At 42.8% G+C, this 24,997-nt stretch overlaps 1 protein-coding gene across 1 annotated transcript in view; it reads right to left on the reverse strand.

The window, feature by feature from the left end:
• The window catches only part of Gab2 (GRB2 associated binding protein 2), a 155,009-nt gene that overhangs the window by 4,403 nt on the left and 125,609 nt on the right, over positions 1 to 24,997 (reverse strand). Inside the window, exons 3-7 of the mRNA XM_028770744.1 lie at positions 4,403 to 4,430; positions 3,349 to 3,409; positions 2,157 to 2,421; positions 1,309 to 1,399; positions 674 to 776 (exon numbers count right to left, since the gene is read on the reverse strand). Coding sequence (XP_028626577.1) covers positions 674 to 776; positions 1,309 to 1,399; positions 2,157 to 2,421; positions 3,349 to 3,409; positions 4,403 to 4,430 — 548 coding nt within the window. The remainder of the gene's footprint in view (positions 1 to 673; positions 777 to 1,308; positions 1,400 to 2,156; positions 2,422 to 3,348; positions 3,410 to 4,402; positions 4,431 to 24,997) is intronic.

Below are 24,997 nucleotides of genomic sequence, written 5' to 3' on the forward strand. Positions count from 1 at the left end.
TTAGGTACTGTTTTTCCTAAAGACCTAGCCTCAGTTCAAAGATCCCTAATAAGCAACATTCTTCTACATTTGGTGATGTAAAGCTTCCTATCACACCTGGTCACAAGCAGCTCATGCCCTCTGCCCTTCTCCAGACACCTGGACAGTCACCTTTTTTTCTGGGTGATAGGCCTTCATTTCTTCAGCCATTTTACATGTGAGAGGTTCTAGGGCTCTGTCTTCAGCTTTAAGAGAACAATTTATGTCTAAAATGTTCCAGTGTCTGACTGTAGTAAGAAGTGATAGTTCCATTTTAATGTTTGATCTGTTTTCTGAATCTCTGCAGGCTTGGCAGCTGTACCCTTTCAGTGACCCTAGAGAGGAACTGTACTATGCCCCATGTATTTCTGCTAGTACCATCACACTGCATGGAGCTATATATCTGTACATCTCTGCAAGGGCACCCACCATGACGTCCTGAATTACAGGAGTGAGAAAGAGAGAGGCCACCTGGGGTCTTTAAGACCCAGATGACCTTGGGGGCAAAGCTGTGCATTTCTAATGGCTCATAACTCCTATTGTTTGACATTCATGTGTCTAGGAAGGGTCTGCAGCAGGAAGTTGACTTTGATGGCTATGGCCTGAGCTGTGTAGAAGAAATGGGAGGCAGTCCAGTGAATGCTTGAGGACTCACCATGGCGACATAGTTCTCCTCACTGTCTCCTGAGTCTGTGCTGGTGATGCTTTGTGTGGAGATAGGACGGCAGTACTGGGAGGAACTGGAGTTAAAGGTGTGGCTGTTGGACAGAAAAAAAGAGAGTGAACACTGAGAAGCTATGGTTCTTATACCCCAGACCCCAGCCTCACATCCGAGCTTCATGCTTCCATTATCAGATTTAATATAGGGACATTTTAATCATTTCCCCTTCACAGGTGAGGAAAACAATTCCCAATAGATCAAGAGACAGATTAATAAAACATGGAAGATAATTGGCATGTGGTATAGCAACAGATGTGGGAAGACCCACCCTAAATGTGTATAGTACCAGCCAAATGGGCTGGGGCTAGATGGAACAGCCAGGACAGGCATGCATTTTGTTTTTTGGCTGTTATGCTCTCCCCACCCCATAATGTTTCTGCCTCACCACAGACTGAAATCATGAACCAAAACACATCTACCCTTGTCTTTGAAGTGTTTATGCCATATATTTTGTAGCAAAGACCAGAAACTGAACAATAGTATTATCAACGTCCTGGTGTCCCGACTCCTAGGCCAGCTATCATGCTACCCAATTCTGACCCCAAGCTTTTGCTCCTACAGATACTCACTTGATCCTGGACCAAGACTTGGTGACAGGTGACTTGAAGGGGAGCTCATCGATGACAGCATTGTTTCTCAGGTCAAGGGGTGTTGGCTTTGCTAAAGCAGGAACAGAATTCAGGAATCAGGGACGGTACTACATAGACACAGACCATATGTAACACCTCAGCACATTTACAAGGGCCGTCAGCTTTATACAGGGGATCTGAGGCTCAGTAAGGACAAACAAGTGACTTGGTTTCAGGGCTCCTACAGATATCAAACTCCAGATACTTTTAAGTCCATGTCTAAGACTTCACATTCTAGTCTGTGTCCTTCCCACTGTATCTATAGTAATCAAGTCTTCCAGAATCCAAAATGGGCCTCATGGGTCTGACAATAGAGATTCTCCCAGGTTTGTGATTTCTCGTGAAAACAGATTGTATTCATAATAGAGATGGTCATTGTGACTACTGCTGTTGATTTTGGATAGTGATATACAAATGACAGTGAAGGAAAGCAAACAGGCACAGGACCCTGTAAGGCTCAAGGTCACACAGTCAGAGTCCTGTTGGCCACACCCATGGCTTCCATCTCTGTCCAAATTCCCAACTCCCTTTCAATCCCTACTGCTCAGCCAAGGCCAGCAGAAGTGCAGTTTGAACTCTAGCATGTTTTCCTGATCGTCACACAGACCATGGATCTACTACTGCACACCTGCAGTGAACTATGTGAAGTATTCCAGATGCTTTCCCTATAAACAAATCTGAAGTCTGAATTTACATTATCTGCACAGTCACACACCCTTAAGTCCAGTATCCACCCAATCTCTAAGCAAATGCTGTCCAGAGATGAGATGGGGAAAGAGTGGACTTACTTTTTCGGTCAGGCTTGAGGTTTCGGTTGACTGGGGGTGGCTGGATCTCACTTCCTCGGCTGGGGCCTCTGTGAATAGGAAGGGCTGTGGACGGGTAGCCAAGTGGGTCAAAGTGATGAGGCCCTGGGCTCATGGGGATGTAGACACTCTGGGAATTGTCTCCTACTTGTTCCATAGCCAGCAGGGTAGAAGAACCGGGGTTCATGGGCACGTAGTTGTCATCAGAGCTGGCACTGTTTGATCGACCCACGGCAGTCTTTCCTGGCTAAAAAAAAGAAGTAAAAGACCTACCTGTAACTAGTGAAAAGTAGTAAGGTGAGACTGTGTACAGGCTGTCCCAGTCGGCTGGCTACACTTTGAAGCTACAAGGGAGACTTTGGGAAGACCAAATAAGGACTTGCAGTGGGAATCAAGAAATGAGCTCTGTAGTTACTTGTTTCACGATCTCTTGGGAGACTGAAGTATAAAATTCTGTGGTTACACAAATCCATGGCTTGTGGCTAGAGATAGTCAGGTCCAGATGCCTGGCTAAGGTAGAAGGCAGTCAAGGCTAGGAATAGCTCAGGACTGACCACCAATAAGTCAATCTAGACCCTGGACAGGACTCTGGAAGGTGAGGTTTACTAGCTACATTTCCCTGTCTAGCATTCAGTGGGCCTGGGGTCATTCCAGGTATACAGTAGCAAGCTGTAGGTAGACTGCCACAGACTTGTATAGTAGTGTAGCAGCCGTTTCCCAACTCTCACCTTATTGCACAGCAGAGCACATCTACCCACGTGGCTTCCTCACTTGTCTTTCCAATGGGCTTGAACCTAAGCCCTGATCAACTTGTTTTGAACTTGGTCAACTGTGGTCAACCCATTCCAGAGACAGCCTGAGAACCTCATGTAAGCTGTTCTCTGTCACTGCTTCTGCTATGTTCCTACTCCATGTGACACCCAGAGAGCAGGGCTGTTGCCTTAAAGGACCCTCTACTTTGGAGTGTGTGTCATTGTATTCCAGTCTGCCACAGGACCAGATGAGGGTACCATTTTAACTTGCCAAAAACTCCTTGCTAGGACTTTGGACTGGGACAGGTAGGCAGTTTTTTACAGAAATGCCATCATTCTTTGGGTGATGCATTTTTAGTTATATGGGGCTTAGCTTCTTCCCTACTCTGACTGACCCAAGGGGCTTGATTAGCCCCCCTCACCCCCAGAAAAGAATTAACATTGTGACTCACAGATTCAGCAGACCAGCTGGCACTCTCTCCACTGCCTCGTGTTGGGTACTCATAGGTCTCACAGGAAGAAGCTGTGATGAAAGAAGGAGAGGGTTTATACTCATGCTGAGTCCACGTTGACTCTCCTGTGGCTGTCTAGTGTAGCAATTCTCATATCCTTGTCTGTTCCAGTGTGAGTGTTTACAGAGGACCTCCTGACTTTAGCCCTAGGTTCATCTAATATCTCCCACTCAGACCTCTGGGAATACTTTGGCAATGACATTTATACTAGCTACATATGTTGGTTTTCTTTTTCCAGCTAGTGAGCTTTGAAGGGCAATTATACAGTTCCAAAGCACAGAGTGACTGCTCAGATAGCCTGACTGATTGCAGAGTTCTAACCTAGGTGCTTGGCCCCATAGGCCTGAGGCTCATCTTTGCTGCTGTCACAGCAGGGGATGAGAAAGCTTTGCAAGCTCTGAAGAGAGCTCACCAAATAGGGGGGAATGCAGGGTTGAGGATAGAACTTAGCGGTTTCAAGTCCAAGTACAGAATTCAACTAGAAATTTTTCTATGACATGGAAATATGAAGATCTCATATCATATTTTTTTCTTTAACTTTGCCAATCTTCTAAATTTGTTTTCACATTTTTGGTTTTAGTTTTAGATAAATAATACGTTTTGAGCCTACAAACCCAAAATATCAACACCTCTAAGGCAGAGTCTGGAATACTTCTGCCATGGTGAGTGTCATGTTGACAACTAGGTGGAGGATCAACTGCTAAGGACATTGCACAGAAGATGCTTCAACTTGTATCACTGAACTGAGTAGTCCTTAAGTTTACCTTGGCCTAGGGGTGACCAAGGGCTAGCAATACTCTGAGAATGCCTGGACCACCTCTCTGGCCCTCTAGTCTCAGCTACAGATTACACAGACCTCGGTGGAGTCGGCTGTTGTCCATTGCAGGGAGGGTATTGCGTCTGGGGATAGTAGCAGCTACAGATCTGCTATTTTCGCTGATTGGAGGTCTTTGCTGAGGGCTGCCCCATCGAGGTGTTTCTGCCTGACTTGGCTTGGGAGGCCGGGGTGGGGGAGCTATGGCTGAGTCTCCAGGAGTGGCCACTGCCATGGCATTGTGGTTCTTGTCCAGTGTGAATGTTCTAGGGATCTGGTAGGCTGAGAGAGGGGTGGTTGGAGCATCCATATTGTCCACAAGGAGGTCTCCAAACTCCCGACACAGGGTGTTGCTGGGCATCTTGAAGGTGTACACATCCTCATTATCAGTCTCAGACCCTGTGAGGCTGCTCTTGGTGTGGCCATGTGAAGCCAAGCTCCGTGGAAGATCATAAGTACTGTCTTTGAATTCTGTATTGTGTCGGCTTGGCTTAGGAAGGCTATAGAAGCCATGGACTTGACCGCTGACTCCGTTGATACAGTGTCCATTGCTCTGGGCAAGTTTTTGCACGGCTGTATCACTCTTCTGCCGGGTGCCCTGAGAGAAGCTGGCACTCCTAAAAGAGAGAAGAGAAGGGGACATTGAGAAGAGGACAGAGGATGCTCAAAACATGGAGCTCATTGTAGGAATGCTGAGGAGTCAGGCAGACCCCAGGCCTACCTAGTTCCTACCACATATTAACTGTGTAATCTTGGGACTTCAACTTTAGGCATCTCCAAAGTAGTAATTAAAATCATACTCTGAAGATTCTTTAGGAAGCCAATTCTAGTGTATCTAGCAGGTGTATGTTCCAGCAACGTTAACTTTTGTGAACTCCTGGATTTCTGTGGCTCTCTATAGCAGGAAATAAGGTCATTCCTGGGCCCCAGAGATGTAAATAACCAGTCATATTGATAACCTGCTCACTGTTTGAATTACCACCAAATACACGAGCTCAGAGACAAGTGGCAAGTTGTAGGAAAAAACAGCAAGTCTGGGTTTTAGTTTTTTCTCTTTAAAGTCAGCTCATGGGCACTGGTGCTTGTATTTTAAAGAACTAATTTAAACTTAAGCTGCAGGCTTTATCTTCTATCAGGAATCATGGTTTGTTGAGAAGAATCTGGTTCTTTCCAGAAATCTAAAAATAAGTAGGTAAAATGACTTTCATTTGGGAAACATACTAGGGTAGAAAATGGTTTTATTCATTTTTAATGATGGAAGTGGGAAGTGAGGCAGGGTTAAAAGACAGTAACCGTTAAGAGGGCAGTTTATGTTCAGTCCTAGCATTGCTACTGACACACCTGTGAACATCAGCACGATGTCTTCTAGGTATGAGACCTAGTAGGTCTCAGTTACATACAAAGGTCCCCTTGGATCAGAGGCTCTATAAGCCTTTCATTTCACTAGAGTGGTTGTTAAACTGTGTTCTGCATAAGTACTGTGTTAAGCTGGAGAATAAGGTTTGAGTAGCAGGGAGCCAGGCCTGCTTTCTATCTCTGAAAAAAGGAATCAACCCCTTCAGCAGTAATTCTGTCTTTTGTAGACAAGAGGTATCTTTAAAAACATAGTAAGCTCTTGGAGCCCTTACCAGAATAAGGTGCAGGCTCACACTCACACCTCTGTGTTCTCCTGGGGGTTGTTTGAACTGCCTTCCCTTAGCTCCCTCACTAGGAACTTGCTATTTATAGATATGGCCACCAGGTGGTAGTAGAGAACAGTGCCTAGAAGTTTAGACAGACGAACGGAACCAAGTGTGCTGGCCAGGTTCCCCTTAGTGTGGGCCATTGGTGGCCCTGATATTCAGTCTCTAAATATTTACCAGCCCCTCTACCTAGAGTTTTGTGTTTTCTCTCCCTTTCCAGTCACTTCCATACACATAACCAAGCCAACAGCTATGGTCCAGGATAGATGAACATCAGAGCTGAGACAGGAGAAACAATGGCAGGTACAGAGTGTTCATATTTGTCTTTGGTATGTTTTATTATTGGTTTTGAATTTCCAACCCTCCATCAGATGTCCTCATCTGATTTTTTCTTTTGACAAACACTTGCTGATGTCCTCGTCCCCATCTAGGCTAGACACAATGGATACAGAGGCATTACCTGCTGTGTGCTTAGAAATGTGGCACCTCACAGAGGTGCCATTCCTGCAAATCACTACAGTCAAGTATGAGTCTGTCAGTGGCCACATATTAACCTTGCGTGGTGGGGTGCTGTTAGAAAGGCTTTTTCACAGATATCACATCTGAGTGAGTCTAGGAAAAAGAGCAGCAAGACAAAATAAAGGCATTTCAATTTGGGGCCAAAGATGTTTAAAACAACTTGGCAAGTTTAAGGATCCACATGCTGCTCAGGCTGGAGGAAGCATGCTGGAAGGTAGGGCAGACGGAAAGACAGACACTACATAATCTCTCTAATATGGGATCTGAATCACTTATAGAAACAGAGCGCATAGTGGTAGCTACTAGAAGCTGGTGTTGTAATAAAATTACACAACGGTATCTGTTAATTTAAAAAGTTGGGTTAGTTGGGGTTTAGCTATATAAAGCAAGCTGGCAGTTCAGGAAGACTGCAGCAGTGGCAGAACCTTACAGGTGTGCTGCAGTAAAAATGAACATTTTCCAGAATGGTCACCTTCCTTCTTCAGTCCATCTCTGCCTTGACTCTGGTCTTGTGAAACCAGAAGTGATACGTTACCCATACTGATTTTTCAGGACTTGTTCAGTTCTTCCTCAATTTACTCTAACTTAGTTCCTTCTGATTTTTCTTCTGGATCAACGACTGATCTGATGCTTTCCCAGACTTTTAGAAAGTTAGTTATTTTTTAGCCACATAATTTCATATTTCTTTTTTTTCTTTTTTTTTCTTTTTTTTTGGTTTTTCGAGACAGGGTTTCTCTGTGTAGCCCTGGCTGTCCTGGAACTCACTCTGTAGACCAGGCTAGCCTCAAACTCTCGAACTCAGAAATCCGCCTGCCTCTGCTTCCCAAGTGCTGGGATTAAAGGCGTGCGCCACTACCGCCTGGCCTCATATTTCTTTTATGTTTTCACATAATCTTATGACTCATACTGCACTATGATTTTGCTTTTGTTCTACTCTACTAGACTCCAAGTACATTAGTGATGGAAGGACCACTTTGATTTTTAATGAGTATTTCTCCCCACCCGTGTGTGTGTGTGTGTGTGTGTGTGTTTATTTGAGTGTTTGAGATAGGGTTTCTCTGTGTAGTCCTAGCTGTCCTGGAACTTGCTTTGTAGACTAGGCTGGCCATGAATTCAGGAATTCTCCCCTCTCTGCCTCCTGAGTGCTGGGATAAAAGATATGTGCCACCACTCCTGTCTTGAGTATAGTTCTCAAGGGAAAATAATATGTACATATTTGTAAAAAGATTAACTACCATTTAGCATTTTAATGACTGTCTGTTACTGGCAATCTTCACTTGGACCATCTTCTGATCCCAAATGAACCCCTTCTATAAAGAAAGAGAACTGTGTGTCACAGTCTTTAAAAAATGAGATGATCCAGTGTATCTTGCTTTATGTTAAGGTCCTTGATCCACCTGGACTTGAACTTTGTGCAAGTTGACAAATATGGATCTATTTTCATTTTTCTACATACTGACTGTCAGTTAGATCAGCACCATTTATTAAAGATGCATTCTTTTTTCCATTGTATATATTTGGCTTTTTTGTCAAAGATCAGGTGTCCCTAAGTGTGTGGTTTTATTTTTAGGTCTTTAATTCTATTCCATTGATTGACCTGTCTGTCTCTTTGCCAATACCATGCAGTTTTTATCACTCTGTAGTACAGCTTGAGGTCAGGGATGGTGATTCCTCCAGAAGTTCTTTTATTGTTTTTGTTGTTGTTGTTTCAGTCATTTATTTTTTATTTTATTTTTTATTGGATATTTTATTTACATTTCAGATGTTATCCCCTTACCCCATTTCCCCCCTCCCAGGAACCCCTGTCCTATCCCCCCTCCTGCTTCTATGAGGATGTGCCTCCACCACTGCCCCTCACACAACAATAGTGGGGAATTTCAACACCTCACTCTCAGCAATGGACAGATCATGGAAACAGAAACTAAAGAGACACAACAGAAACTAACAGAAAGTTATGAACCAAATGGATTTAGTGGATATCTATAGAACATTTCATCCTAAAACAGCCAAAAGTTCTTTTATTGTTAAGAATTGTTTTCACTCTCCTGGATTTTTTTGTTTTTCCATATGAAATTGAGAATTGCTCCTTCCATGTTTTTGAATAATTTTGTTGAAATTTTGATGGGGATTGCATTGAACCTGTAGATGCTTTTGGTAGGTTGGCTTTTTTTTTTTTTTTTTTTTTTTTACTGTTAATTCTACCAATCAATCTATGAGCATGGGAGATCTCTCCATGTTCTGAGATCTTCTTTGATTTCTTTCTTGAGAAATTTGAAGTTCTTGTCATACAGATTTTTCACTTGTTTGGCTAGAGTTACTGCTAGATATTTTATATTATTTGTGACTATTGTGAAGGGTGTTGTTTCTCTATTTTCTTTCTCAGCCCATTTATCATTTGTATAAAGGAAGGCTACTAATTTGTTTGAGTTAATTTTATATCTGGCCACTTTGCTGAAGTTGTTTATCAGCTGTAGAAGTTCTCTGGTAGAATTTTTGGGGTCACTTATGTATACTATCATATCAACTGCAAATAGTGATACCTTGACTTTTTCTTTGCTAATTTATATCCCCTTGGTCTCCTTTTGTTGTCTTATTGCTCTGGTTAGCATAAAACCAGATACACTGAATCTAATAGAAGAGAAAGTGGGAAAGAGCCTTGAACTCATTCATGGGCATGGGATGGGGGTGGAGGATTTCCTAAAAGAACTCCAATGGCTTAGGCTTTAAGATCAAGAATTGATGAATGGGACCTCATGAAACTGAAAAGCTTTTGTAAGGCGAAGGACATAGTCAATAAGAAAAATAGGCAACCTACAGATGGGAAAAAAATCTTTACTAACCCCATGTTACCTTTTGACTAATATCCAAAATATATAAAGAACTCAAGAAGCTTAATTCCAAAAAACCAAACAACTTAATCAAAAAATGGGGTATAGAATTAAACAGAGAATTCACAACAGAAGAATCCTGAACGGCTGAGAAGCACTTAAAGAAATGTTCAAAGTCCTTAGTGATCAGGGAAATAGAAATCAAAATGACCCTAAGATTCCACCTTACACTAATCAGAATGGCTAAAACCTCAGGTGACAGCACATGTTGGCAAGGATGTGGAGAAAAGAGGAACACTCTTCTATTGCTGGTAGGATTGCAAACTGGTACAACCACTCTGGAAATCAATCTGGAGGTTCCTCAGAAAATTGGAAATATATCTACCTGAAGACCTAGCTATACCACTCCTGGGCATATACCCAAAAGATGCCCCACTATGCCACAAGGGCATGTTCTCCACTATGTTCATAGCAGTCTTATTTGTGATAGCCAGAAGCTACAAACAACCCAGATGTTCCATAATGGAAGAATGGATACAGAAAATGTGGTTCATTTGCATAATGGAATACTACTTAGCTATTAAGAATGAGGGCAGGCAAATGGATGGATCTAGAAAATATCATCCTGAACGAAGTATCTCAGACCCAAAAGAACATGCACTTATATGTGGATATTAGCCAAAAAGTAGAGTACCCAGAATACAGTCCACAGAATTCAAGAAGGTTAACAAGCTGGAGGCCCAAGTGAGGATGCTTCAGTCCCACTTGGGAGCGAGAAGAAAGCAGAGGGCAGAGGGAGGGAGAAAACTGGGTGGGAGAGAGGAGGGGAGGTGCAGAGGAAAAGGGGAACATGAACAGGTACGGGGGGGGGGGACCAGGAGTGAAGTCCCAAGAGGCAGAGGAATGAATGGAAATAAACAACTTCGAGAGGAAGGAGATAGCAGGACCCTCTAGAATGTACCAGATACCTGGGAGTTGAGAGAATCTCAAGACTCAAAGACCTTATATGAAATGCCCAACAGTGGGGGGAGAGAACTTGTAGAATCTACCTCCAGTAGAAAGACAGGGTATCAAGTGGAGGGATGGGGTTGCCATCCCACAGTCAAAAACTTTGATTCAGAATTGTTCCTGTCTAAAAGAACTACAGGGACAAAAAATGGAGAAAAGACTGAGGGAAAGGAGGTTCAGTGACAGGCCCAAATTGTGACCCATCTCAAGGGGAGGCTCCAAGGCCTGACACTGTTACTGATGCTATGATGTACTTACAGACAGGAGCCTAGCATGGCTGCCCTCCAAGAGGCTCAACAAGCAGCTGACTGAGACAGAAGCAGATACTTACACCCAACCAATGGTCAGAAGTTGGGGACCTCTGTGGTTGAATTAGAGAAAAGCTGGAAGAAGTTGAGGGGGGTGACCTCATAGGAGGACCAGCAGTCTCAACAAGCCTGGACCCCCGAGATCTCTCAGACACTGAGCCACCAACCAGGCAGCATACACCAGCTAATATGAGGCCCCCAACACATATACAGCAGAGGACTGCCTTGGTCTGACCTCAGTGAGAGAAGACACACCTAGCCATTGAGAGACTTGAGGTCCCAGGGAATGGGAAGGCCTGGTGGGTTGTGGGGGCTTAAGGGTGTGTGGGGACATCTTCTTGGAGATGGGGTGGGGTGAGGAATGGGATGAGGAACTGTTGGAGGGTAAAACCGGAGGGGGATAACAACTGGACTGTAAAAAAAGATTAAAGATAAAAAAACTGAGATGGTCTTTGGGGATGGAGATATAGCTCAGTTGGTAGAGTGCTGGCCTCCCACACAAGACAGAGGCTGGAGGATTTAGATTTCAAGCTAATCCTTGGCTGCATAGTAAGTTCAAGGCCAGCCTGGGATATGTGAGATCTTTCTGATTGGGGGGCGGTGGAGAAAAGAAGGAAGAGATAGAAGAGGGGATCAATTTATTTTTGTATCTGGAACCCTCTGGTTACAATTTTGAGCACACCTTTTCTATGTAATGAGAGAGCAATGCTGCACTTGTAAAGTTCACTGAAATGCAAGATTTTGTACGATGCCTTTGGTTAATCAAAGCAACTGGGTTAAGAAGTCAAGGATGGGGTTTTGGACCGAGCCTAGAGCAGGTCGCAGGCAGCAGCTCCGTACCCAACTGCAGAAAACCAAGAAAAACAGGGACTCCCAGGAGCTTGAACTCACGCAGCATCCCAGGTAAGTTAAAAACAGCACTCACCCCAAACAGGGAGCAACAGGGACCCACTGGGACCCAGGAATTCGCTCCTGGCCCGGGGCGGGCTCCATCCCGTCTGGGCCCCAGCACTCGCGGATCCCGGGAGGCAGCTCTGCACCCAATCTCGCAGACTCCAGAGGAAGCGGGGCTCGCAGGACCTCTGTGCCAAGCAGGGTCTTGGGCTAGGAGGTGGCAGTGCTTGCCCCCGAACAGGGAGTGGCTAGGACCCACTGGGACCCAGGAGTTCACTCCAGGGCCGGAGCGTGGGTTCCTTCCGGTCTGTGCCGGAGCAGATCCCGAGAGTCAGCTCTGCACCCAATCTCACAGAACCTAGAGGGAGCGGGGCTCTCCATGGCTCAAGCTAGCTCAAGCAGTTTCTTAGGCTAGGAGGTGGCAGTGCTCGCCCCCAATCAGGGAGCAACTGGGACCCACTGGGACCCACTGGGACTCATTGGGATCCAGGAATCCGCTCCTGACCCGGAGCCCCGGCCCCTTCCGGTTTCCACCTGAGCACCGAGCACACCTTGGGCCTCATCTCTAACTCAAGCAGCAAAACCCATCCCAATCAGTTCTGACACAACCTAGATAATAGGAAAGACAGGCCCCAGTCAGAGACAGCACTGGTAGCGCAAAGGTGACCCAGATGGCGAAAGGCAAGCGCAAGAACACAAGCACCAGCAACCCAAGGTACTTGCCAGCATCAGAACCTAGTTCTCCCACATTAGAAAGTCCTGAACTCCCCATATCACCAGGAAAACAAGAACCAGATCTAAAATCATTTCTAATGATGATGCTAGAGGACTACAAGAAGGAAGTAAATAACACTATCAAAAAACTTGAGGAGAACACAGGAAAACAGGATGAAGTCCTTAAAGAAACACAAAAATCCTTTAAAGAATTACAAGAAAACACAAACAAACAGATGAAGGAATTGAACAAAACCATCCAGGACATAAAAATGGAAGTGGAAACAATAAAGAAATCACAAAGGGAGACTATCCTGGAGATAGAAAACCTAAAAAAGAAATCAGGAGTCATAGACACAAGCATCACCAACAGAATACAAGAGATAGAAGAAAGAATCTCAGGTGCAGAAGATACCTTAGAAAATATTGACACAACTATCAAAGAAAATGCAAAATGTTGCTATCTCAAAATATCCAGGAAATCCAGGACGCAATGAGAAGACCAAACCTAAGGATAATAGGTATAGATGAGAGTGAAGATTCCCAACTTAAAGGGCCAGTAAATATCTTCAACAAAATTATTGAGGAAAACTTCCCTAACCTAAGGAATGAGATGCCCATAATCACACAAGAAGCCTACAGAACGCCAAACAGACTAGATCAAAAAAGAAATACCTCCCGTCACATAATAATCAAGACCCAAAACGTACAAAACAAAGACAGAATTTTAAAAGCAGTAAGGGAAAAAGGCCAAATAACATATAAAGGCAAACCTATCAGAATTACACCTGACTTCTCACCAGATACTATAAAAGCCAGAAGATCCTGGACAAATATCATACAAACCCTAAGAGAACATAAATGCCAGCCCAAGCTACTTTACCCAGCAAAACTCTCAATTACCATAGACGGAGAAACTAAGATATTCCATGACAAAACTGAATTTACACAGTATCTTCCCACAAATCCAGCTTTACAAAGGATAATAGCAGGAAAGCTCCAATACAAGGAGGGCAATCATACCCCAGAAAGAGCAAGAAAATAATCCTTTTCCATCAAACCCAAAAGAAGATAACCACACAAACGATGTCTCCACTATTAGCAAAAATGACAGGAAGCAAGAACACCCTCTCCTTAATATCTCTTAACATCAATGGACTCAATTCCCCAATAAAAAGGCATAGGCTAACGGACTGGATACGCAAACAGGACCCAGCTTTTTGCTGCTTACAGGAAACCCACCTCAGTGACAAAGACAGACACTACCTTAGAGTAAAAGGTTGGAAAACAATTTTTCAAGCAAATGGCACTAAGAAACAAGCGGGAGTAGCCATTCTAATATCGAATAAAATCAACTTTCAACTTAAAACTATCAAAAAGGATAAGGAAGGGCATTTCATACTTGTCAAAGGAAAAGTCAACCAACATGAACTCTCAATTCTGAATATCTATGCGCCAAATACAAGAGCATTGAATTTCATAAAAGAAACCTTACTAAAGCTCAAAACACACATTGGACCTCACATAATAATAGTGGGAGACTTCAACACCCCACTCTCAGCAATGGATAAATCATGGAAACAGAAACTAAATAGAGATACAGTAAAACTAACAGAAGTTATGAACCAAATGGACTTAACAGATATCTATAGAACATTTCACCCTAAAGCAAAAGAATATACCTTTTTCTCAGCACCTCATGGTACCTTCTCCAAAATAGACCATATAATTGGGCACAAGACAGGCCTCAACAGATATAAGAAAACTGAAATAATTCCCTGCATCCTATCAGATCACCATGGTCTAAGGCTGGTCTTCAAAAATGACAAAGAGAATGGAAAGCCCACATTTACATGGAAACTGAACAACACCCTACTCCTTGATAATCAGGTAAGGGAAGAAATAAAGAAAGAAATTAAAAACTTTTTAGAATTTAATGAAAATGATGACACATCATACCAAAATTTATGGGATACAATGAAAGCAGTGCTAAGAGGAAAATTCATAGCTCTAAGTGCCTACAAAAAGAAACTGGAGGGAGCATACACTAACAGCTTGACAGAGCACCTGAAAGACCTAGAACAAAAAGAAGCTAATACACCCAAGAGGAGTAGAAGGCAGGAAATAATTAAACTCAGGGCTGAAATCAACCAAATTGAAACAAAAAGAACTATCCAAAGAATCAATAAAACCAGGAGCTGGTTCTTTGAGAAAATCAACAAGATAGATAAACCCTTAGCTAGACTAATCAGAGGGCAGAGAGACAGTATCCAAATTAATAAAATCAGAACTCAAAAGGGGGACATAACAACAGAAACTGAGGAAATTAAAAAAATCATCAGATCCTACTACAAAAGCCTATATTCAACAAAATTGGAAAATTTGGATGAAATGGACAATTTCCTAGACAAATACCAGTTGCCAATGTTAAATCAGGACCAGATAAACCATCTAAACAGTCCCATAACCCCAAAAGAAATAGAAGCAGTCATTAAAAGTCTCCCTACAAAGAAAAGCCCGGGACCAGACGGTTTTAGTGCAGAATTCTATCAGACCTTCAAGGAAGACCTAATCCCAATTCTTTTCAAACTATTCCACAAAATAGAAACAGAAGGTACACTACCCAACTCATTCTTTGAAGCCACAATTACACTCATACCTAAGCCACACAAAGACCCAACAAAGAAAGAGAACTTCAGGCCAATCTCCCTTATGAACATTGATGCAAAATTACTCAATAAAATTCTAGCGAACCGAATTCAAGAACACATCAAAACAATTATCCATCACGATCAAGTTGGCTTCATCCCAGGAATGCAGGGTTGGTTCAATATTCGGAAATCCATCAATGTAATCCATTATATAAACAAACTCAAAGAAAAAAACCACATGATCATCTCACTAGATGCTGAGAAAGCATTTGACAAAATTCAACACCCCTTCATGATAAAAGTCTTGGAAAGGTCAGGAATTCAAGGCCCATACCTAAACATAGTAAAAGCAATTTACAGCAAACCAGTAGCCAGCATCAAACTAAATGGAGAGAAACTTGAAGCAATCCCACTAAAATCAGGGACTAGGCAAGGCTGCCCACTCTCCCCCTACCTATTTAATATAGTATTGGAAGTCCTAGCCAGAGCAATTAGGCAACACAAGGAGGTCAAAGGGATACAAATTGGAAAGGAAGAAGTCAAAATCTCACTATTTGCAGATGATATGATAGTATACTTAAGTGACCCCAAAACTTCCACCAGAGAACTCCTAAACCTGATAAACAACTTTAGCAAAGTGGCTGGATATAAAATTAACTCAAGCAAATCAGTAGCCTTCCTCTACTCAAAAGATAAACTGGCTGAGAAAGAAATTATGGAAATGACACCCTTCAAAATAGTCACAGATAATATAAAATACCTTGGTGTGAACCTAACCAAGCAAGTAAAAGACCTGTATGACAAGAACTTCATTCCCCTGAAGAAAGAAATCGAAGCTGATCTCAGAAGATGGAAAGATCTCCCATGCTCATGGATTGGAAGGATTAATATAGTAAAAATGACTATTTTGCCAAAAGCCATCTACAGATTTAATGCAATCCCCATCAAAATTCCCACTCAATTCTTCTCAGAGATAGAAAGAGCAATCTTAAAATTTATTTGGAATAACAAAAAACCCAGGATTGCGAAAACTACTCTCAGCAATAAAAGAACTTCTGGAGGAATCACCATCCCCGACTTCAAGCTGTACTACAAAGCAATAGTGATAAAAACTGCATGGTATTGGAACAGAGACAGGCAGGAGGATCAGTGGAATAGAATAGAAGATCCAGAAATGAACCCCCATACCTATGGTAACTTAATCTTTGACAAAGGGGCTAAAACCATCGAATGGAAAAAAGATAGCATTTTCAACAAATGGTGCTGGTCCAACTGGTGGTCAGCATGTAGAAAAATGAAAATTGATCCATACTTATCTCCTTGTACAAAGCTCAATTCCAAGTGGATTAAGGACCTCCACCTAAAACCAGCCACACTGAAACTAATAGAAGAGAAACTGGGAAAAAGCCTGGAATACATAGGCACAGGGAAAAAGTTCCTGAACAGAACGCCAATGGCCTGTGCTCTAAGACCAAAAATTGACAAATGGGACCTCATAAAGCTGCAAAGCTTCTGTAAAGCAAAGGACACAGTCAATAGGACAGAGCGGCAACCAACAGATTGGGAAAAGATCTTCACCAACCCTACATCTGATAAAGGGCTAATATCCAAGGTATACAAAGAACTGAAGAAATTAGACTCTAGACAATCAAAGAACCCTATTAAAAAATGGAGCATAGAGCTGAACAAAGAATTCTCAACTGAGGAAGCTCGAATGGTTGAGAAGCACCTAAAGAAGTGTTCAGCATCCCTAGTCATCAGGGAAATGCAAATGAAAACAACACTGAGATTCCACCTCACACCAGTCAGAATGGCTAAGATCAAAAACACAGGTGACAGTACATGTTGGCGAGGATGTGGAGAAAGAGGAACACTCCTCCACTGTTGGTGGGATTGTAAACTGGTACAACCACTATGGAAGGCAGTCTGGCGGTATCTCAGAAAATTGAACATAGCGTTACCTAGGGACCCAGCTATACCACTCCTGGGCATATACCCAAAAGAAGTTTCAACATACAACAGGGACACATGCTCCACCATGTTTATAGCAGCCTTATTTATAATAGCCAGAAGTTGGAAAGAACCCAGATGCCCTTCAACAGAAGAATGGATGCAGAAAATGTGGTACATTTATACAATGGAGTACTACTCAGCTATTAAAAACAATCAGTTCACAAAATTCCTAGGCAAATGGATGGAGCTGGAAAATATCATCTTGAGTGAGATGACCCAATCTCAAAGGAACATACATGGTATGCACTCACTGATCAGTGGATATTAGCCCAAAAGCTCACAATTTCTTTTTTTTTTTTTTTTTTTAAAGATTTATTTATTTATTTTATTTATGAGTACACTGTAGCTGTCTTCAGACACACCAGAAGAGGGCATCGAATCTCATTACGGATGGTTGTGAGCCACCATGTGGTTGCTGGGATTTGAACTCAGGACCTCTGGAAGAGCAGTCAGTGCTCTTAACCACTGAGCCATCTCTCCAGCCCCAGCTCACAATTTCTAAGAATCTTCATATAGACCACATAAAACTCACATAGAAGAAGGAAGACCAAAGTATGAATGCGTTGGTCCTTTTTAGAAGGAGCATCAAAAGTTTCAACCAGAACTCCCAAAGTCTAAACCACCAACCAGAGAGCACAAAGGGAGGGACTCACGCACCTGTATAGGGAATTGAGGGTGACCTTGTTAGACTCCAGTGAAAGTGGAGGGCCAAGGTCCCCAAAAGTTTGGATCCCCTACTGTGTTGGAATTCGAGAGCAGGGAGATGGGACTGGGAGGATGTTTGGAGCACACCATCACAAAAATTAGGAGGAAGGGGTAGGGGATAAGGGATTTGGGGGGAGAATGAGAAAGGAGACAACATTGAAAGGTAAATACGTATAATACCCAATAAAAACCCCACACAGATAAAGAATTTAAAAAAAAAGGAGAGTCTATTTATTTTAAATTAATTTCAAAAGTTTCTAGGAGATGCAAATTGGCTAAGATACTATTTTAAGCTCTCCACAAAAGAATTTAAATCTCTGTTCAATATTCTCAAGAGAGAGGTAAACCCTAACTTCCTCAACAGTTAATTGACAAAAGAGAGGTAATCTCACAAAAAGTAGAAAAAGCTATTTCTAATCGATATATCATATAGTCTGATTAATTGTCAGTGGAGCTATAAAAGTCCTTTGACAAAAGATTATTAATATAGATTTATATATCCTTAAATAAGGCCTTCATGACTCTCTGAGTGTGGAAGGAGCAACTGTTGGCGCTTCTGCCCTGATTTTACAAGAACTCTGAAAAATTGGCTTTAAAAACAAAAGAGGGGGAACGGTACCCCCTCAGAAGGAGTCCCCCTGAAATACTCTCCATCATGCCTTGTTCACTTTTCTCTCTCTAAAGCTGAAAGCTCATGGCAAATCTCTTGCTGACCATGTTGGTGACCTCGGGCACCACCAAGACCAACAAAACTTTGCCACAGATATGGGGAAGGACCCTCATACCCATAAAGGGAATGCCCCAGTCCCAGTTCCCTTATGGAGCCGAGGACTGATATGCCTGTCCAATACCACAGAAGGCACAGCTAACCGGCTACCACAAATATTAATGAAAAAAATAGATACCCTCACAAAGCCAGGCCCAATCATAAATACGATGAATAACAATTTACATCCAGGGAAGAGAAATCTCCCTGAGAATCCCCTTCTTTTTTCTTTCCAGGTAAAATTGAATCACCCGTGATGCCTGCTATTAGAAGTTCTAACCCAGATGGACCAGAAGCCAGGAGCCTCGCCCTTACCCTCACCCCCTACCTTTTCCCACCTGCACAAGATCCCCTGAAGCTGGGCAACTGCAAGATCCTGCTTGGCAACTGCAGATAGACTCAAAGCAATGTACCATATCATCTGAAGAATAGCAGGGAGACCATAACTCAAGCAGTGTACCATATCTTCTGAAGAATAGCAGGTTGCAGTCCTCCTCGCCCCCACGAATAACCAGGACCCACCGGTCGGGTCAAGTGGCACCCAGACGTGGGGCTCAAGGCACGGACCCATCCGGACGGACCCTCATTGAGAGGATGTGCGCACAACATCAAGATTGAGCAAGACAGAGATCATCGCCCGTGACCTGTCGTCCACGGAACCAGGTTGATGCTGCCATCAAGAAGGCAGTTGAAGTTCATTACCATCAGCTGAAAATTGCAGAGAATCCAGAAGTGACTCCGCAGGAGACTGACACAGCTGTCAGCTCCCCTGCCTCCCCCTACGGTCTACCCCTAGACTTCCATGCCCTCCAGAAGGGTTCCTGGTATGCCTGGCTTTGCCCTCATTTCTCTCGCTAGAGAGCTTGGCCTCTTGATCACCACAACAAAAATTGGCTTTTTCCTAAACCAAGGCCACCCTTGATATGGCCGCTAACATTGGGGAGCCTTCCTTTATGACAATATTACACCCCAAACTGACAAATGGTTGGTAACTTGAACATTTACAAGAGACTAGGATGGCTGTGAGTTAGCCCAATGACGGGATTATTGTAGGTCCACTTCCCAGGGGCCTACCCAATGCAGCCGAAAAGGAGTGCGTGGTGCTGGGAGTGGGTGCAGCCTACATGGCCTAAGACAGGGCTCTCACCCTCCTTTCACCCACATCAGAGTCCCTTGACGTTGCCCATCGTCGACAGCCTAAAGCCTTCGACCATCGATGTGACTCGTCTCACATCAGTGTTTTGGGGTTGTGAACTTGTCTAAGACCCCCCATAATTAGACATCCAAATTCAAAATTCACATAGTTGGGATTGATCATAAGATGCCTTCTCTAACTAAACAGAGAAGGGGGAGATGCCAGAAGCCAGGACCCTCGCCCTTACCCTCACCCCCTACCTTTCCCCACCTGCACAATGTCCTCTGAAGCTTGGCAACTGCAAGATCCTGCTTAGCAACTGCAGATAGACTCAAAGCAGTGTACCATATCATCTTAAGAATAGCAGGGAGACCATAACTCAAGCAGTGTACCATATCTTCTGAAGAACAGCAGGTAGATCATAATTCAAGGCAGTGTACCGTATAGACCATGACATGTTTCAAGGCACAGGCCAAGAAGATTTTGTACTTTTCCACCACCTGGCCCCTCTTACCCCCTCCCCTTGTGAAACATGCTATAAAAAAGCATTTCATGTTCAAAAATAAATAAATTATTTATAAAAAAAAAAAGAAGTTAAACATGAATAAACCAAATAACCCCATTAAAAATGGGGTACTAAACAGAGTTTTTTTTTTTTTTTTTTGGTTTGGTTTTTCCAGACAAGGTTTCTCTGTGTAGCCCTGGCTGCCCTGGAACTCACTCTGTAGACCAGGCTAGCCTCGAACTCTCGAACTCAGAAATCTGCCTGCCTGTGCCTCCCAAGTGCTGGGATTAAAGGCGTGCACCACCACCGCCCGGCTCTAAACAGAGTTTTCAACAGAGGAATCTCTAATGGCTGAGAAACACTTAAAGAAATGTTCAACATCTTTAGTTATTAGGAAAATACAAATTGAAATGACTCTGAGATTCCATCGTACATCCATTAGAATGGCTAGGATCACAATCTCAAGGGACAGCACACACTGGCAGGGACGTGGAGCAAAGCGAATACTCTCCCACAGCTGGTGGGAGGACAAATTTGTACAACCATTCCAGAAATCAATTTGCAAGTTCTCCGAAAACTTGGAATAGTTCTACCCCAAGACTCAGCTGTACCACTCCTGGGCATATACCCAAAAGATGCTTGTGTGCATGTGTGTGAACACATAACAGCAAGCCCCTCAAAATTCTCCAAAGATACTGGCTCAACTATGTTCATAGCAGCTTTATTTGTAATATCCAGAAAGTGGAAACAACCCAGATGTTTCCTCAATTGAAGAATGGATAAAGATAATGTGGTTCATTTACACAATGAAATACTAACTCAGCTACTAAAACAAGGACAGCATGAAATTTGTAGGCAAGTGGATGGAACTAGAAAAAAAATCATCCTGAGTGAGGTAACCCAGACCTAAAAGGACATGCATGATAAGTTCTCACTTGTAAGTAGATATTAGCCATAAAGTACAGGATACCTATGCTACAATCCATAGGCCCAAGAAGCTAAATAACAAGGAGGGTGAAGAGAGGATACTTGAATTTTATACAGAAGGGGAAATAAAATAGACATTGGACATGGATGGATAGAGGGAACTGTGTGGGAAAGGGGGTGGGGAAGGGAATGGGATTTGGGGATCACATGTAAGGAGATCAGGAGAAAAAGAATAGAAATTGGCAGCAGGTAGGGTGGGGCATCTCTAAGATGTGCCAGAGTCCCAGGATGGGGGAGGCTCCAGGAAGTCTATGGCAGTGTCTCTAGCTGAGACTCCTAGCAGTGGGAGATATAGAGTCTGAAGTGGTCAACTCCTCTAGCTAGGCAGGACTTCCAGTGGAGGGATAAAGACAGCAACCCACTAGTAGAAGAGAAGGTGGGGGAAGAGCTTTGAATACTTGGGCACAGGGGAAAAGTTCCTTATGCTCTAAGATCAAGAATTGACAAATGGGACTTCATAAAATTGCAAAGCTTCTGTAAAGCAAAGGACACTGTCAATAGCACAAAACAGCAACCAACAGATTGGGAAAAGATCTTTACCAATCCTACAACCGATAGAGGACCAATATATTCAAACCGATAGAGGATCCAATATATTCAAACAACTCAAGAAATTAGACTCCACACAACCAAATAACCCTATTAAAAAATGGGATACAGAGCTAAACAAAGAATTCTCAACTGAGGAAACACAAATGGCAGAGAAACACCTAAAGAAATGTTCAACATCCTTAGTCATCAGAGAAATGCAAATTAAAACAACCCTGAGATTCCACCTCACACCAGTCAGAATGGCTAAGATCAAAAATTCAGGTGACAGCAGATGCTGGCGAGTATGTGGAAAAAAAGCAACACTTCTCCGTTGCTGATGGGATTGCAAGCTGGTACAGCCACTCTGGAAATCAGCCTGGCGGTTCCTCAGAAAATTGGACATAGCATTACCTGAGGACCCAGCTATACCACTCCTGGGCATATACCCAGAAGGTGCTCCAACATATAACAAGGACATATGCTCAACTAATGTTCATAGCAGCCTTATTTATAATAGCCAGAGGCTGGAAAGAACCCAGATGTCCTTCAACAGAAGAATGGATACAGAAAATGTGGTACATTTACATAATAGAGTATTACTCAGCTATTAAAAACAATGACTTCACAAAACTTGCAGGCAAATGGATGGAACTAGAAAATATCATCCTGAGTGAGGTAACCCAATCACAAAAGAACATACATGGTATGCACTCACTGATAAGTGGATATTAGCCCAAAAGCTCACAATACCCAAGATTCAACTCATAGACCACATGAAGCTCATAAAAAAGGCAGACCAAAGTGTGGGTGCTTCGGTCCTTCTTAGAAGGAGTAACAAAATACTTATGGGAGCAAATATGGAGACAAAGTGTGGGACAGAAACTGAAGGAGGGGCTGTCGAGAGACTGCTCCACCTTGGTATCCATCCCATGTGCAGTCACCAAAGGCAGACGCTGATGTGGATGCCAGGAAGTGCATGCTGACAGGAGCCTGATATAACTGTCTCCTTAGAGGTCTGCTAGAGCCTGACATATACAGAGGCAGATGCTCACAGCTAACCATTGAACTGATCATGGGGTTCCCAATGGAGGAGTTAGAAAGAAGACTGAAGGAGCTGAAGGGGTTTGTGGCTCCATGGGGAGAACAACAATAACAACCAACCAAAGCTCCCAGAGTCTAAACCACCAGCTTGGGAGCACATAGGGAGGGACCCATGGCTCCAGCTGTATATGTAGGGGAGGATGGCCTTGTCAGGCATAGGTGGGAGAGGAAGTCCTTGATCCTATTAAGGCTAGAGGTCACAGTGTGGGAGAATTCGAGGGCAGGAGGTGGGAGTGGGTGGGTGGGGGCACATCCTCATAGAAGCAGGAGGAGGGGGGTTGGGATAGTAGGTTTCTGGGTGTGGGGGAAAATGGGGAAAGTGGATAACATCTGAAATATAAATAAATATCCAATAAAAAATTAAGTTAAAAAAAGAAACTCAACCCCTCCAAAAAAACAAAAACAAAAACAAACCAGCAACCCATCCACAAAACCTTCAACCTAAAATGTGTCCTGCCTACAAGATGCCCAGGGACAAAGATGGAACACAACCTCAGGGAATGGCCAGCCAATGACTGCCCCAAATTGGAACCTATCCCATGGGCAAGAACCAATCCCTGCCAAATATTAACAATACTGTTATGCTTGCAGACAGGTGTGAAACAACAATTAATGAAAAAAAAGATGTTATGAATTGGAAAGACAGCAAAGAGGATAATATGGGAGGAGTTGGAGGAAGGAAAGAAAAGGGAGAAATGATAGAACTATGTTAAAAATCTCAAAAAATAAAAGGCAGTTAATGACAAAGTGTGCATGTGTGTGAACACATAACAACAAGAAATTCAATTCTCCAAAGCCATCAAATGACTTCAAGCTTGCTTATTTAGAGGATGGTGATGCTGATGATAATAAGCCAAATTCGGTTTACTGGAATTCGTTTTTTTCTCATTCTGGTCACAGAAGGGACAGTATCTGTGTAGCCCTGTGCCTCATCAGAGCAGCCTACATACCATAAGAAGGAGCTATGGTGGAGCTGCCTTCACTCTCCCAGTCAGCTGAGGGCAGGATATCAGCCTGCTTGGGTTTTGTGATTTTCTGTTTGTTCACTATAGCTATTCCTGCCAGCTAGCTTGCCTTTGGTAAGTGGAGTATGTTTTACATGTATGTATAGGCATAATGTTGTGCACTGTGTAAAGTTTACCTTTGTGTTATCAAAATGCTGATTTTTCTGCCCTCCTATCTTGTTTCAGTCTGTACATGGCATTGTAATGCTTACACCAAGAATCTCCTGTCTCAAATTTGTGTAAAGGATTCTTATCATTTATTCTTTGCCTTTTCAATAAATGGTGATCACCCTATGGTTGGACAGAAGAGAGAATAGGGCAGAAACTTCTGCCAGCCAGGAGGAGGAGGGGAGGTGGAGGCAGTCTCAGATCTGAGATGAGGATGAAGAGACGAGCAATGAGGAAAGGGTCTGAGAATACACCATGAGAAAAAACACCTGAAGTCCAAAGAGCCAGATAAAGAAAATATGTAGTATTTGGGATCATGGCTGGGAGCTAGCCTATTTAACTACACAGCTATTGAGATGCAGCTTGAAATAAATCTTGGTTCCTTTATGTGGTTATTGCAGACCAGCAACAGTAAAGAAATGCACTCCCCTTATTAATTCACTGCTTGCATTTATATAAAAATAATTCATTTTATATGTTATGTTCTAGATATGGATGATTCCTTGGCTCAGTAGTGCTATGACTTAAGATCAGCAACACTCCATGCTCTAGACTATGATTAACAAATTTCAAAATTATATCTAAATATTTCATAGAACAAAATCTCCATGACATGATATATATGTGAATGAAAAGTTTCTTTTGTAACTCTGCCTCTAGCTTGCTATTTAACCGAACAAGTATGTTAATTGCCTTTGGTGGCACTTACCCACCTCAACTGTCAACAGTTACTAGTGCTATGTACCCTACTGTTAATTATAGTGGTCTTCTGAGAGCATAGAACTGAAACACATACACCAAAACTCTCATACATAAATGTTTCTAACAGCAATATTCATGAAAGTCGTAAAGTAGAAATCACCCAAAGAGGAGCTGGAGAGATAACTAAGTGGTTAAGAGTACTTGCTGCTCTTGAAGAAGACACTAGCACCAACATGGTAACTCATAACCACCCTTAACTCTAGTTCCAGGAGCTAGAGCTATCATCTGGCCTGCAAAGGTACTTGGTATACATATGTTGCATATATATACATGTAATTACTCACATAAACACATAAGACTAAGTAAAATTTAAGAAGAAACATTCCAAATTGCCCACTAACTAATGAGTAGCTGAACAAACTGGGGCAGTCCACAAACTGGACTATTAGACATATAAATCAACAAGACATTTATAAACACTATTTTGATAAGCCTTCAAAACAATGTACTATGTAAAGGAAGCC

The sequence above is a fragment of the Grammomys surdaster genome, unplaced genomic scaffold (assembly GCF_004785775.1).
Source record: "Grammomys surdaster isolate TR1022 unplaced genomic scaffold, NIH_TR_1.0 203, whole genome shotgun sequence".
Taxonomy (NCBI): domain Eukaryota; kingdom Metazoa; phylum Chordata; class Mammalia; order Rodentia; family Muridae; genus Grammomys; species Grammomys surdaster.